Genomic DNA, 15,500 nt, shown 5'->3' with positions numbered 1-15,500 from the left:
ATCCTCACACTCTCAGTGCTACTGCCAGTGTTGATCCAGTTGTCAGCTCTGCGTCCTGGAAGGTGCTGGAGGATGCCTAGCGAATGCTGCCTGGGCCAGCGGAGGGCATCCCACCCAAGGTGCCCATTTCAGGAGGGACTGCCTGCATTCTCTCTGGGACCAGGGCTCGAGGGCCCCACAGCCCACCTCTAGAGAAGATGAGCACGGGGGGAGTGAAGCCTTGGGCCCTCTCCACCTCCAAGCCTGGCCTTCCTTTCCCGCCTAGGCCCCTCCTTAGCTCTCCTCTGCCTTTTCTCCTATCTTCCTGTCATCTGCTTTCCTTCCTCCAACTGACCTACTTCCTCTCGCCTATGCAGCCCCCTCCTTTAGTCCTCATTCTTTTCCTTGCTTCCTCCACCTTTCTCCTCCCTTTTCCACCCCCAACTCCTTTACCAGGACACACAAACACACACAGTTTTTCAGACAATTCAGGCTTTATTTTTGAAAATAATTCTGTAGCTTCAACTTTCTTCCATGAACTGAGGTCAGGCAAGAAAGAAAAACACACACGTTGCTCTCCAACCCGCCATCTGCGTCCTAACCTGTGCACACGGGAAGGGAATGCTTGGGGGAGGAGGGAAGGAGGCTGGGCTGAATGGTCTTGGCTGCTGTACCTCACACTGAGAGGGCCTCCAGAAGCCACGGGCCGGGCTAGCATGAACCGTCCCAGAGCGACGGGGAAAGGACTGGTTTTCAGAAAGGACGGGATAGGGGGCAGTCTGTTTCTTGGAGGAAGGATGAGAGAGGGGCGCCCCAGCACCCAAGGCTTTTCCCCCCACCCCAGCGGGTGAGCTGAGGAGAGGTTCTGCTTTTCCCCTTCACCGTTTCATCTTAGGATCACAACCTGCTAGGCTGCAGGGAAAGAAGAGCTGAGAGGCAGTCAGGGATAAAGGAGAGGGGGAAGAAGAGAAATACAGGCAGGAGGGAGTAAACCCTGACAACCTAACAGCTCTGCCCAGACCCTGATGACGATGAAACCCCTTTGGTTAGTCTCATTTTGGCCACAAATACATCTCCTTCTCACATAATCCAGCCTCCCACCGTGCTCCAGTTGGGGGAAGGTGGAGATGGTGGGGGACAGGTACAGGAGGAGGGCTCATACTCTGGTTAGGATAGCCAGGACAGGGAAAAGAGGCCTGATCAAGAGAACTAAAGTTGCCAACCTCTCCACAGATGTCCTAGGAGAAAACCTGGAACGTGGATTTTGTGGCCCCCAACAAGCCCAAGTCTCTCCCTACCACACAGTGGTTTCCTGCTTAATAACTCGCCCAACATACCCCAGAAAGATTCCCCTGATTTGACCCCCTTGAGAACGGGAGAATAACCCTCACCTTATCATCTGTGCACTTGAATGCCACTCAAAAAAAGAAGAAGAAGAAAAAAAAAAAAAAGATAAATGGACCCAAGAGAGAAACACAGAGAGGATGATGCAGCCCAGGGACTGCGGTCCCATCTTAGGCCATGATATGGCCAGGAGGGGCCCCAGGAGGGACAGGCAGGTGCTGCTAATTCCAGCTAGGATCATAGCCGTCCCAGGTCTGGGGTGGGGCCAGGTGGACACGGCGGCCCCGGAACAGGAAGCTGACGATGCCCTGGTAACCGGCCCTGGGGACACCAGACTTGAGGTCATCCATGACTCCCAGGGCCTTGGCGAAGGCTTTGAAGCTGTCCCTGCTCGTGTACTGCACCCGCACCTCCCCCAGCTCACTCCGCTCACTGGTCCTCACTTTCTCCACCTGCAGCAGGGGAGCACCGTAGACACGTGCAAGGAAATCCCTGTCGTAGGCCTCCTGTCGCAGGTAGGACAGGTCCAGCTGGGTGAAGGGCACGAAGTGCTGGTTCAGCTTGATAAACTTGAGGTGCTGGTCAAAGAACTGCCCATGGCTCACACCTTTGCGGCCAAAGGTCATCGTTCTGGAGATTTCAGGCCGCACACAGGCCCGGCCCTGCCGCTGCTCTGGCCGGCGCATCCAGTCGTCCCAGAAGGCCTTGGGCCACTTGGGCTCCAGCTCAGCCCAGAGCTCGGCCAACAGCAGCCAGCCCAGGCCAGGGAAAAAGTCTGTGCGGTAGAGCAGCTCAGGCTTGCCTGAGTCCACCATCTGCTCCTTGCCGTTGTCATTCCAGGCAGACACACACCAGAGGGAGGGGTCGGCCCTCAGCAGCGGGTACGTGGCCTGGAAGTACTCGAAGAAGTCTGGAGCCACCTCCAGATCATCCTCCACCACCACAGCCGCTGGGAACTTAAACTTGTGAAAGACCTGGCCCAGCGCCCAGCGGTAGTGCCGAGCAATCTTGTAGTAGCCCTGGAACTTTCGGTGGTCGGGTGGCACTGCGATGTTGCTCAGGTCAGGCTGCCGGATGTGCGTGATGGCGCTGCCGTAGGAGGCGATGACCTGGGCTGTCTCCTCATGCCCGCAGTCCTGGCTGACGATGACGGGGAAGTGCTCTGCCGAAGGCCGATAATGCAGCAGCTTGTCCAGGCAGCGCCGGACAGTGCTACGGTCACAGGCGATGACCAGGATGGGGATCACAGCTGGCGGAGAGGTCACAGGCACGCGCGGAAGGACAGGTGGGGCCACGGTGGGCACCCTCCACCGCTGGCTCCACCTAGCATGATGCTCCCTGATCTGCTGCAACAGCCCCCGCTGCCGCTCCAACTCGACCTCAGCGTCCTGGGCCAGGCGGATCACCTCACGGGTGAGGCTGGCGGGGTCGTCATCGAGAGCACTGTCTGAGGGCAGCCTGCTAGGTGCCGGGCGCGTCCAAAAGAAGAGGAGCAACAGGGCGTTCCAGGCCACAAAGAGGATGGCGCCCCACAGCACAAGCCCTGCAGACTGCTTCTTCAGCATCCTGGCCCCCACGGGGGAGGCGGGCAAGGGTGGGGCTCAAGGCTGCCCTTGGCTTGCCTGGCTCACACTCCCACAGTTCTAGGGATGTTTCCTCTGGGCTCCAGGATTAGGAAGCAGCCATGCACCTGAGGAGAGGAGAAAAACAACCATCATCACAAGGCATGGGACTGCCCTGGAGTGGAAGAATGGGGCACAGAAACAGATGAAAAAGTGCAGGACAAGGAAGGCCAGGAGGCTAACTCCAAAGCTGTCTTAAAAGATAGCTGCCTGGTCTTCCCTGGTGGCGCAGTGGTTGAGAGTCCGCCTGCTGATGCAGGGGACACGGGTTCGAGCCCTGGTCTGGGAGGATCACACATGCCGCGGAGCAACTAGGCCCGTGAGCCACAGCTGCTGAGCCTGCGCGTCTGGAGCCTGAGCTCCGCAACAAGAGAGGCCGCGATAGTGAGAGGCCCGCGCACCGCGATGAAGAGTGGCCCCCGCTCGCCGCAACTAGAGAAAGCCCTCGCACAGAAACGAAGACCCAACACAGCAAAAATAAATAAATTAATTAATAAACTCCTACTCCCAACATCTTCTTAAAAAAAAAAAAAAGATAGCTGCCTGTTCCCTAATCTGGAGGGTCAATCTGTGTGGAAGAAAAGGATTAGGAGAGCATGTTCCTGCACTACAAAATGAGCTCATGAGTCCTCTGAAAAGCAACGTGGTTTTTTTGGGGGTGGAGGGGTGTAGAGAGTGATGTTGGTGGAAGAGAGGAAGCAAAGGAATCCCACTTCCCCCTTCCCTACCTGACAGATTTTGTTTACCATCTTCTGTCCAGAGCTTAGGAGAGGTGGGGGTTAGACCATCAGCCTCCCATGCCTCAAATCAAACTGCCCAAAGATTACTGATTTTAAAACTCTAATATCACACCTCAGGGCTAAAGCCAGCACCTAACCTAATAAGGAAGCACCAGAGGCATTCTCACAAAGGTCAGGAGCAAAGCCAAGCCACCCCAGATCTACACGACTATTTAACATTCTGCTGGAGGGATCAGCCAATGCAACTGGACTGCAGAACACAATTATAGGCAGAAGAAGTGGGAAAGAAGCAAAAGTATCTCAATGTACTGATGCTATGAGAATATGCCTGGAAAACTCTAAGAGAATCAATGATAAATCCAACCTAAACAATCAAAGAATTGAGCAAGGTAGTGGGATATAAAAATTAACATGCAAAAATCAATAGCCTTCATATCCACAAATAATAATTCATTTAAAAAACAACAAATGAGAAAACCCTATTTATAATAGCCATGAAAATGATAAAAACTATTTAGGAATTAACAAGAAATATTCAAAAACCTACATGAACCTATAATTCCCAAAAAGCCACAAAATAAGACTTAAATATCCCTTGTTCTTGGTTAGGACATCTCAGCATCATCAAAAGTCTCAATAAAAATACTTTTTTATAGAGCTAGACAAAAGTTCGTAACAGAACATCTAGGAAAATGATGAAAACCAACGAGCAGTGAAGAGGGACTAGCCCTACCAGATATTAACATACTAAACATTACAAAGCCTCTATAATTAAAAGTATGTGGTGTTGGTATGTAAACAAACAGATCATCCAAAGGAATAGAATTTAAACTCCAGAAATACACTCAACTACACGCAGAAATCTAGTGTATGATAAAGGGGATATTTAGAATTACTGGCACAAAAAATGGTCTTATTAATAGTGTTACAACAGTTATATAGCTACTTGGGGAAAAAAAATAAGATCCGTACACAAGAATAAATTCCAAGTGGACTAGACATCTAAGTAGAAAAATAAAACCATACAAGTGCTAAAAGAAAATATATGTCAATTCCTCTATAACCTTAGTATAGGGAAAGGTTTTCTAAGTATGACTTAAAATGCAGATGCAGTAATAAATAAAACACTTTTTGCATGGCTAAACACACCATAAGCCAAGTCAAAAGACAAATAACAAACTGGGAGAGAATATTTGCAACATACATCACAAATAATAAACCAATACCCTAACAGACAAAGAACTTTTTAAAAACTGAGGGGAAAAAAGGCCAAAACTCTCGTCTATAAGACTAGGGCAACTCACACACAAAAATATTAAAATGGTCCTTAGACATATGAAAAGGTATTTAATTTTACTCATGATAAGAAAAATTCTAATTAAAACTATACTAAGATAACATTTCTCCACCCATCAGACTGGCAAAAATTCAAACACTTGTCCTATTCTCGTAACAGAGTCAGTTGAAGAACAGAAGTTCTTGATTTTGATGATGTCCAATTATCAGGGTTTTTTCTTTTATGAATCATGCTTTTGGCGTTGTATCTAAGAAACCTTTGCCAAAGTCACAAAGATTTTCCCCTATGTTTTCTTTTTTAGGTTTTATAGTTTAAGGTTTTACATTTAGGTTCACGATTTATTTTGAGTTAATTTGTGTATATGGTGTGAGATATGGAACTAATGTCCTTTTATAGCAGTTTGGTAGCTAGTCAAAATGCTAAACAGAGAGTTACCATATGACCCAGCAAGTCCACTCCTACATACAGACCCAAGAGAAATGAAAACATATGTCCATACAAAAACCTATATGGAGTGTTTATAGCAGCTTTATTCATAATTGCCAAAAAGTGGAAACAACTCAAATGCCCATCAACATGGGAATATGGATAAACAAATTGTGGTTTTCCCCGTGGAATGGAATAATATTCAGCAATTAAAAAGGAATGTACTAATGATACACATGAGACATGGACGAATCTCAAAATAATTATTCAAGATGTAAAAGAGTACATGCACATCAGTGGCTGCCTGGGGATGGGGGCAGTGAGAACATCAGGGGAGGTATTACAAAGGGACACTAGGAAACTTTGTGGGATCATAGTTTCATGGGTATATACATATGTACAAACTTATGAAAATGTACATTTTAACTATGTAAAGTTTACTGTATATCATTTATACCTCAATAAAACTTTTTTAAAAAGATATTATTGGGTCAAATGACAAAATTAGAATATAGACAGTAGATCAAAGTATCAGTGTTGACTGAATGATAACCATAATGTGGTTATATAAAAGAATATCCCAATTCTTAGGTAGTACACGCTGAAGTAATGAGGGGTAGAGGGCCATGGTAGATGCAACTTCTCAAATGGTTCAGAACAAAAATATCATGTATGTATATGAAGAGCAAATGGAGCAAAATGTTAATAGATGGATCTGAGCAATGGGAATATGAGTATTCTTATACCATTTTTATTCTTGCAACTTTTTATAGTTTGAAGTTATTGTCAAATAAAATTTCTTAAAATCAAATATAGGGACATAGCCCACAGCTCTGACTAGATTCATCCAATATGGCCCCAGCTGGGCACATCAGTAAGAAGAACTGGGACACAGTCCATTTTTCCTGAACTCCTCAATCACGCCATGACATGCATCACACACCTGCTCTCTGCCAGGCTCTGGGAAGGGACTGGGACACACATCTAACAAGAAAAAGGCATGGTCCTGCCAACCCCCTCACTCTACCAGACCTCATTACTGAAAGGATCTACCATACCCTCCCATTCCAGGACAGCTGCCATTCCTGACCATGCAACTCTCTCCCTGGCATTCCTGCCTCTGGTCTCAACACTTCATATCCCAAAGCTTCAGGTCTGCACTCTCTTGTGCTGACTGCTCTGCCAGTTCCCCTCTGCCTCACAGACCAGTTCTCTAACCCTAGCTAAAACCTTGGGTCCCAGATTTCATCCCTGTGCTCCTGGACTCTCAAGCAGGCAGATCCAGTATCCAAGGATCAAAGGGCTGATCTTTAAGAGTCTCTAAAGGGAATGGATTCTGCCTCCCTCCTCAGAGACCCCTCCAGCCCCTGCAAGCACTACCACCCCCTCCTAGAAACCATACACCCTGACAACTCCATAGCAGCAGTCTTCTCAGAAACCTCAAGTCCATTTCAGTTTTACTGTGTCATTAAATTTCCATTTTATTAGTGCTCATATACCAATTAGGGTTTCCTAGAAGAGAAACACACACAGATTTCCAGTTTCTTCCTCACTCCCCCTCAGGATGTGGTCAATGTTGGAGTCCCTAACCCCCAACATCCTGCCTCCCAGCTGACTGGGCAGGAATAGTCTTTAGATAAAGAGATGGGGGAAAGAAAAGAGAAACTGACTCCATCAGCCGGAAGTGTTGGCTTCAGGGCGGGAGGAGCAGGCTTGTCTCTGACTTAACAATGAGCCACCTCAAACCAGCAGGCTCTCAGAGTGGTAGCAAAACCCCACGGGACCACATCCTCTCTACCCTGCACCCTGCTCCAGACATTAGAATTAGGTGGCCCACACCCACTACCCTGAGGCCTGGAAGACCTCCCAACACCTTCTAAGCCAGGCAGATCAAAGCAATCTTCTCAGCCTCTCTGCAGACTGTATTCCTAGCAAGTCTATAAACCTCGAGAAATGTTAGACAGCCCACAGGAAACAGCTGCCCCAGTCCAGCCAGGCCTCCACCTTAGCCCTCAGGCCCTTGTTCTCCACCCCACAACCCTTTTCTCTAAATTCTCAAACAGGACTTGCTTCTCTTGCCACAGGAGTACGTGATGCACCTATTCCCAGGCCCCACCCCTTCTCCACATGGACTCACCCAGAGTCCCAGTGCCATTTTCTACTGCTTCTCCACATATTCTCCAGGGCAGGATCCTCCACTCTGTCTAGAAGTTAGTGGTGTGTGAATACACAAGCGCAGGCACTCTCCAGCAGCTGGCTGTGCCTGAGGGATGAGCAAGTCCAGAAGGCCAGCTTTTGGCCAGCAGAGCCCATGCACTCATCCAGGAAGCACTGCTCTGAGTCCTACCATCAGGAGGGTGTGGCAGTAACAAGGGCAAGTCAAACAGCCCAGGGCAATGCTTGGCATCGCTCCGATGTACATCGCTGAGACTCAGTCTTCTCACCTCTAAGATGGAAACCATAACGGAATACCTCATTGGGTTGCTGTGAGGACTGGGTGAGATAATTCACATCAGGGGTTTAGAACAGTGCCCAGCATATGACAGCATAAATGCTAGCCAGTCACTCTGCTAGCCAGTCCCCTCTCTCGCTGGCTCTCTTTACTCCACTCTACTAGATTCCTTCCAGGACCCAAACACTCGAGCCTGCCTCAGGGCCTGTGCATGTGCCGGTGTGCCTGGTCGGCTCTTCTCTCTCTTCTTCACCTAGTGTGTTCTGACTCACACCTCGCCAGGACACCTTTCCTGATGCTTTCGTACCCTGTGAGGTCCACCTCCCCTTCACAACCAACAGCACCAGCACAACGCTGTGCTCAACATCTGTCAAATCCCCTCTACTACCAGCTACCTGAGGAGGCGGACCCGCTCCCCCAGTGCTGCCAACCTGCTATGTTAGGATCCTTGACATTCAGATTTGCCTGCAACAAAAAAGTGGCTTCCATGTGGATGCCACACACCCACAATCACTTAACTGCAATTCCCAAGTCCAAAAAGTGCTGAAAAACAGTTTTCCACACTTGTTTGGCTTAACCTCATTTGGAGAAATCTGATCTAACGTGAGGCTACTTACAGTCTTCATTTATCCCATTTATATGTTTTGCTACAGAAATAAACATGTTGGATTATCGTATGCTGCTCCAGACCTTCACTACACCATAAATGCACCAGATCATTTTTCTTAAATCCAAAAAATTCTAAATTCTGAAACATATCCAGCCCCAAGAATTTCAGAATTATGAGAATGGAAGAGAAAGTTACTCATTCACTGCCATCATCCCATTTCAAGATGTCAAACGCTTTAACCTGAACTCTCTTTCCTTATTATTAAATACTGAACTCTTGATGTGGCTCCTCAGCTGGTTCACCTATCATGCACCTTGCTTCCCTCTAAGCAATCTTCCCAACAGTAACAGAGCATCCTTCTTAAAGTACACAACTGGTCACAACACTAACCTGCCTTAAAAACCATACTGCCACTGCCCACAGACTAAAACTCAAAATCATTATTATGACACGCAGGGCCTTCACAACAAACTGACTCAAACATTCCTTTTCAACCTCACCTCCAACCACTAACCCCATGAACCCCGTACTCTGGCCTCAACAGGCTACTTTTTCCCTCAATAAGTACCCTTTGTACATTGCTTTCTTTCCTCTGGCTGGTCCCGCATCCTGAAATATTATCCAAAGCCCCACCTACAAGCATTATACATCCTTAAGAACCCAGTTCCTTAACATCCAGGCAGAGCCAGGCTTCCCACAGCTATACTCCCACCGTACTCTCTCCATACCTCCTGTCTTTCCTCTCCACACTGTAACAGAACCTGTGGCTGTACCTACCTGGCTCTCACCTTACTCCTTAGAAAAAAGGCTCTATGATCTGTATACCTATGACAGTGCTTGGCACATGTACAAAGTTCAAGTAGCTAGATGGAGGGCTGCTTGCATTATTCACTAAATCGGGAAGAAAGAAGACCAAACTAGCAGCCTAGCAGTGAAAGATTACATTTTCCGCAGATGACTACCAAATATCCCATCCCACATGTTCTTCTTACAAAGTGACAATGACACTCCTCCCTCTAGAGCTGGGGGAGATGGGGTCTATGTTCCCTCTCTTTGATCTGTGACTACAGAGGAAGTGATGATTATGTGACTTACAAGACTAGTTCATGAAAGGCAATACAGTTTCCACTTGGTGCTCCTGAGATGCCTGCTCTTGGAACCCAGCCACCAAGGTAAGAGGAAGCCCAGGCCATGTGGACAGATACCTCTAGGTATTCCAGCTGACAACCACAGCTAAGGTCTGGCTAACAGTCAGCATCAGCCACTAGACATGGGAGGAAGCCTTCCAGATGATTCCAACCCCAGCCACATATGACTGCAACTACATGAAAGACCAGGAGCAAAACCACAGTGATCCAAAACCTTGGATCACTTCTGACTTACTCACAGGCCAGGGGTATCACGAGTCGCTGCCTACATTCAAGCGAAAAGGAACACAGATTCCCCACCACCGGGTGGGAGGAGGGCAATGTCCTATTGTAACAATGTAGAGTGGGATATTTAAAGTTGTGGCCATTTGGGGAAAATACAATTTGCCACATCTTCCTTTTCTAAAATAGAAGAACAGTCCTTAACCTTGACCTGAGTACCTGATGTTCTGTTATTAATGACATTTGCCTGCAAGGCACAAACTCACACTAGTTTTTTTTTTTTTGCCAGAGTTTTCACAACTGCTTCAGGGAAGTCACATAGCTGGTCCACACCACCAAGTACAAAGTCATCTGCACTGTGGTGGGAGATGCAGAGTGAGCCTTTTTAGTGAATAAGACCCTCAACGAAAACCCAGGAGGTTCTGGGCAGGTTCCACCAACTCCCGTGGGTCTCAGCTTCTTCTTTTCAAATTACTTTTTATGGAGTATAGCGGCTTTACAATGTTGTGTTAGCTTCTACTGCACAGCAAAATGAATCAGCCCCTCCCTTTTGCATCTCTCTCCCATTTAGAACACCACAGTGCATTAAGTAGAGTTCCCTGTGCTATACAGTATGTTCCCATCAGTTGTCTATTTTATACATAGTATCAATAATGTATATGTGTCAACCCCAATCTCCCAATTCCTCCCACCCCACCCCTTTCCCCCTTGGTGTCCATATGTTTGTTATCCATGTCTGTGTCTCTATTTCTCCTTGGCAAATAAGATCATCTATACCATTTTTCTAGATTCCACATATATGCATTAATATACAATATTTGCTTTTCTCTTTCTGACTTACTTCATTCTGTATGACACTCTCTAGGTCCATCCACGTCTCTACAAATGACCCAACTTCGTTCCTTTTTATGGCTGTGTAACATTCCATTGTATATATGTGCCACATCTTCTTTATCCATTCCTCTGTTGATGGACATTTAGCTCAGTTTCTTCTTTTGAAGAACTGCCTATGAGCTGTGAGATCCCTTTTTAAAACTCTGATTCCTATGGTATTCTCTAGCCAGTTCTCTCTCTGTGACAAGAAAATGTTTCTTAAACAGCAAGAGAACACCAGATAGTCAACTTCTCACTGTAAGCAATAATGGAGAAGTCTTATTTAGCTTTTAGAAAGTATGGAAGTTGAAGGAATGTTGACAGACCTTCCTTTTTATCTCTGTGTTGCTTAGTACGTTAAAAAGCACTGCCTGAAAAAAAAAACAGAAAGTATAGAACATGCCAAAGATAATGGAGACTTAACTGCATCACTTTCTTGTTCATTAGACCTCTGCTAGACTCCTGTACCTTGTACCAGGATCCATAATTTTAAAAGGATGTTAGAACTGAAAGGGAGTCGGAGAAGATACACTAAATAATTGAAGGACTTAGAGAATAAGACCTAGAGGAAAGGGATGCAGGCTAAAGGGATATATGATGCTAGTGCAGCAAAAAGCATGAAGACCTGGGAAACCAAGTAACCTTGAGCAAGTCACCTGTTGCTTAGTTCCCTCATTTGAACAGGGAGAGGGTTGATTTGGATCATCTCCAAGGCCCCTGGGCTCTGATGATGAAAAGGACAGTGACAATTTCCCCAGTGTCCCAAACAAGGAAATGAGTTTAACCTGTCACATATGCCACTGAGGTTAGACATACTACATTGCCTTCTAATCTGAGAAAAGGACAGGGGAGATCTGAGAGGCCTCAATGGTCTCGGGTAATGGGGTCAGGCAGGGGTGATTCACAGTTCGAGGCAGACGCAGGGGGGATGTAAGCATCTAAAAGAAAAGTCTACATGGTCTGAAAAGTATTATAAACGACAGAAAATAAAGCTGGACAATCTCAGCCAGTGATGTTCGTAAAGGGAGGACTAATTAAACACATCACAGGGTCAAAGGTTAACCAAGGTGGAACCTAACTCCAGGGTTCACTGTCCCGTGGGGACACAGACCAGCCGGCCACAGCCCCTGTGCTCCAGGGTTTATAAGATGGGGCCCTGCACGTCTCAGGGGCCCCCTACTCCACACACATCAGCAAACAAGTAGGAGAAAGTTTTCTTGACAATTTACTTATTTCTACATCGAGTCAATTCTTCCTCCCGGCAGAGGAGAAAGAACCCCTAGTAACTTTTGGAATGGACGCGCGGGTGGGGTCTGGGGAAAGGCCACCTCGCATTCCGCTCCCCAAACCCTCTCCAGCGACCCCCAACTCCTCCAGGCCCCACACCCACGTCGGCCCAGAGGCTGAGTTTCACGACCAGCCCCCTCCCCGCGGAGCCCGCCCTCTCTCACCAGCTGGAGGCCCGGGATTCCGAAAGCGGAACGCAGAGCTCCACTTCCCGGCTCCAAAGGGGCCCGTGGCCGGGACCCGGGGCGGCCCGGGCCAAGTCCCTCTGTCGGGCACCGGGGCTGTCGGGGGGACACGGAGGGCTCGGAAAGGGACAGCTTCCCAAGCCGGGACCCCAGCCCCGGAGCGCCCTCTCCGCTCCTGCGGGGCCTCCTTCAGTCAGACCTCGGTCCCGTTCCGGGGACAAGCCCGAGAACTGACGGACGCTGGCGTCCCCCGGCCCCCACTCACCAGGTCCTCCCAACTTCCCGGCCCTGAACTTGGCCCGCCCCGGGGCTTGGGGAGCGAGCCCGGTGCCCCGGCGCGTTCCAGGCGCTAGCGCGGAGGCCGCCGGCGCCTTCCGCCAGGCAGGCTCTTCCTGCGGCGCTCGAGGGCCGGACCGCCGGGCGGGCAACGTGGCCCTTCCCCGGGGAGGGCGGGGCGGGGCAGGCCGAGGGGCGGGGCCGGCTGCCCCTACTCGCCCGGGACCCCTTCTCCCCGGCTGGCCTCCAAAGCCCGACCTCTCAGAACGACTCGCGGTCTGGACACCCCAAGTTTTCCGGGGTCCCCAACTTCTGGAGATGCTGTGGAGACAGCTGTTACCTTTGAGCCCTTTGCCGCTCTCAATCGCAACTCCACGGGTCGATACCCATCAACCCAACCACACTCAACCCATTCCAGTCAGACTTCTCGCGTCTCCCCAGCCCCAGAGCCCAGGGCCTCGTGGGGTTTAGGGGAAGAGCCCTGCCAGAGGTAGGCCAAGCAGCCTGCCTCAGTAGTGCGTTTACCAAACCCGAAGCCAAGGATCCTCCCCACAACCCCTGGCTTCCAGGAGGGAGGAGTCCAGGGCATTTGAGAGGCTAGAGGGTGCAGGGAAGTAAGAACAAGAACCAGGATGCCAAAAAGGAAGCCAAGGAGGAAACACCTGCAGCCAAAAATCTAGAAAGAGCAAGCTGGCTTTTTTTTTTTTCTTCCTGTTTTTTGTTTTGTTTGTTTTTTCCTTTCGGGGTGGGTAATGAGTGCTGTTAGTTTGGAGCAAAAGGGCAAAGAGAGACAGACCTTTCCCTAGGGTAGACCCTCCAGACCTAAAGAGGAAAGGCCTCAATCAGGCTTTGTGGTAGCCCTGTGAAAGGGGGTGAGGGAGGACCCTGGAAAAGCCTAGATGTCCGTATCTGACCCTAACAAGTGAGGGTGGGGAGCTGAGAACTACTGGCTACTCATGCAGATGACTTTCCTGAGAAGGACTGAGTCCAGGGCCAGCCCTACCATGTGATCAGGACACACTCTGGCACCAGCACGTGCCCCCATCCACTTCCCTCCCCTGTGTTCCAGAGCAGGGAGCACAGAGCAGGCCAGAACTTTGTGGTATATGGTTACTGACTTCACTCACTAACTTGTTTCTAGGTGAAACTAGGAGTTAGGTGGGGTTTTAGAGAAACAAAGGCAGGACATGCCCTAAAGGTCCCTGCGTGGGGCTGAGGAGCTAAAACAAAATTGCACAGAGGCCATCACATGCCAGACCTGCATCCTGCCCCACCCCCAGCCTCTCCTTTAACCCTCCTAGCAGCTCTGCAGAGTACACATTGTCATCCCATTCTACAGATGAAGAGTTTGAGACTCAAGCTAAGTTCCGACTTGCTGAAGGTCACAAGACCTAATGAGGGTCATGGCCAAGTTTTAGACCCAGGCATTCCTGCTTCCAAAGATGACACTCATTCCCTCTCCTCATGCAGCCTTGAGTGCAAGTGCTCTTTGTTATAGCTGTGTGTCCAGCATGACAGGCACACAGTGGGGCAGCAGGGAAATCCTGCAGTTGGAGCCCAGCCCTGAAGGAGAAGAGTGAAAGAAGAGCGGACACCTCAGTGAGGCTGGACTCGTGTGTGTGTGTGTGTGTGTGTGTGTGTGTGTGTGTGTGTGTGTGTGTGCAAGGTCTCCAGTTTAGCTGATTGTGTGGACTGTGGCAGGAGATGGGAGCCAGCCAGCTCCCATGTGCCAGCCAGCAGCCAATGCTTCTGTACCCCTGCCCCTTCTCTAAGCTTTTCCTCATGTAGGAGACATGGAAGGCCTACATACTAACACTCCATGTCAAGGCAAGAGGGAAAACCAGTTTCTTAAAATGTAAAAAGTTGGGAAACACTGTAGAGACAAGATATCAGGAGCTAAAATCACTGTCCCAGGACAAAGGCCACAGTGGGATGCTGAAAGGTCGGGAAACCAGCCCATGAGATGTCAGATTCTCACCTCTACCAATAATCCTTCTCCATCTAAGGCTGTTCAATGGGGAACAGGACAGGTAACTGTGTACCAAAACTCTCGTCCCATCATTATAGTCCTCTGTTTAAATTCCAAGGCTCACAGGAAGATCTAAGAGTAGAAATTCCATGACTGTCCCAAAACAAAGGGCCTGGTTAGAGAATAAGAATGAGCTGAATTCTTGGATGGAAGCAAGAGAAAACATTTGGTCTGAGAGGCAAGAAACAGGGTGATGAGTGCCAAATTGACCTGGGAAAAGAGGCCCTGGGCTCCTGATGGAGGTTTCATGCAGAAGGGTTATAGGGGAAGGAGGGCAGAAACAAGGAGCCAGGTGCCTGAATTCTGGGGATGAAACTGTTAATGGATTATGTGAAAATGGAAGGAATAGGAAGATCTGGTCCCAGCCAACCCCAACTACTTCCAAAAGAGGAGAGGAGAGATAAGAAGGAAGTGAAAATTGTTCCAGGAAACTACCCTCCCATAAACAATGCCCACGATACCCTGAATTTTTGTATAATTTGGAAAGAATTCATGCTCTGAACTTAAGAATTCATCCTCTGAAACCATCAGTAGCGGTAAAAGCAAAGTTTTAAATCAATGATGTATCTATTTTTCCCTCTCCCTTCCTCTCAATATCCCTACTCCCCATAAAGACCCAGAAACTCAGTTCATTAAGATAAAAGAAAAGAGAAAAGATTAATACAATAATCATTGAGCAATGTCTGTGAAATGGAACTTTTGGTTAGACACCTACAGTTGCTTTTGGGGAAAAAAAAGGTATAAATAAATTCAATTACAACACACACACAATATGTGGTTTCAGTCTATCATTGTGGATAAGTAGCTGGACACCCAGTGAGTGCTGTGCCCTGACATCCTGGTACCCCTGTGAGAAGGGTGTGACTGTCTTGAGAGGACTGTCTTGTGGAAGGGTCAGGCTGAGGGCAGGGCTACTGCTTTTGGTGGAAACAACAGGAGAGAGGAATTCTGGCTCACTCCAGGGAAGAAACATCTTACCAGAGAGGCTGTCTGACAGGGCACTTGAGTTC

General features: G+C 48.6%; 1 protein-coding gene across 8 annotated transcripts in view; it reads right to left on the bottom strand.

Annotated features, from left to right (window-relative positions):
- Window positions 1–454: 454 nt before the first annotated feature.
- MGAT1 (alpha-1,3-mannosyl-glycoprotein 2-beta-N-acetylglucosaminyltransferase) overlaps window positions 455–15,500 on the bottom strand; it is a 65,431-nt gene continuing 50,385 nt past the window's right edge. For 3 of the 8 annotated variants that reach the window (XM_060093768.1, XM_060093770.1, XM_060093769.1), the window contains one exon: window positions 455–3,013. In XM_060093768.1, the coding sequence (XP_059949751.1) occupies window positions 1,545–2,888 (1,344 nt within the window). In that variant the 5' untranslated portion in view covers window positions 2,889–3,013 and the 3' untranslated portion in view covers window positions 455–1,544. Of the gene's footprint in view, window positions 3,014–10,681; window positions 11,085–12,164; window positions 12,599–12,801; window positions 12,961–15,500 lie in introns of those variants that run through there. The other 5 variants (XM_060093767.1, XM_060093772.1, XM_060093773.1 and 2 more) reach the window with 5 other exon arrangements.

The sequence above is a fragment of the Mesoplodon densirostris genome, chromosome 3, assembly GCF_025265405.1.
Source record: "Mesoplodon densirostris isolate mMesDen1 chromosome 3, mMesDen1 primary haplotype, whole genome shotgun sequence".
NCBI lineage: Eukaryota > Metazoa > Chordata > Mammalia > Artiodactyla > Ziphiidae > Mesoplodon > Mesoplodon densirostris.
The sequence above is the reverse complement of the archived record's forward strand: the minus strand, read 5'-3'. Positions and strand labels throughout refer to the sequence as shown.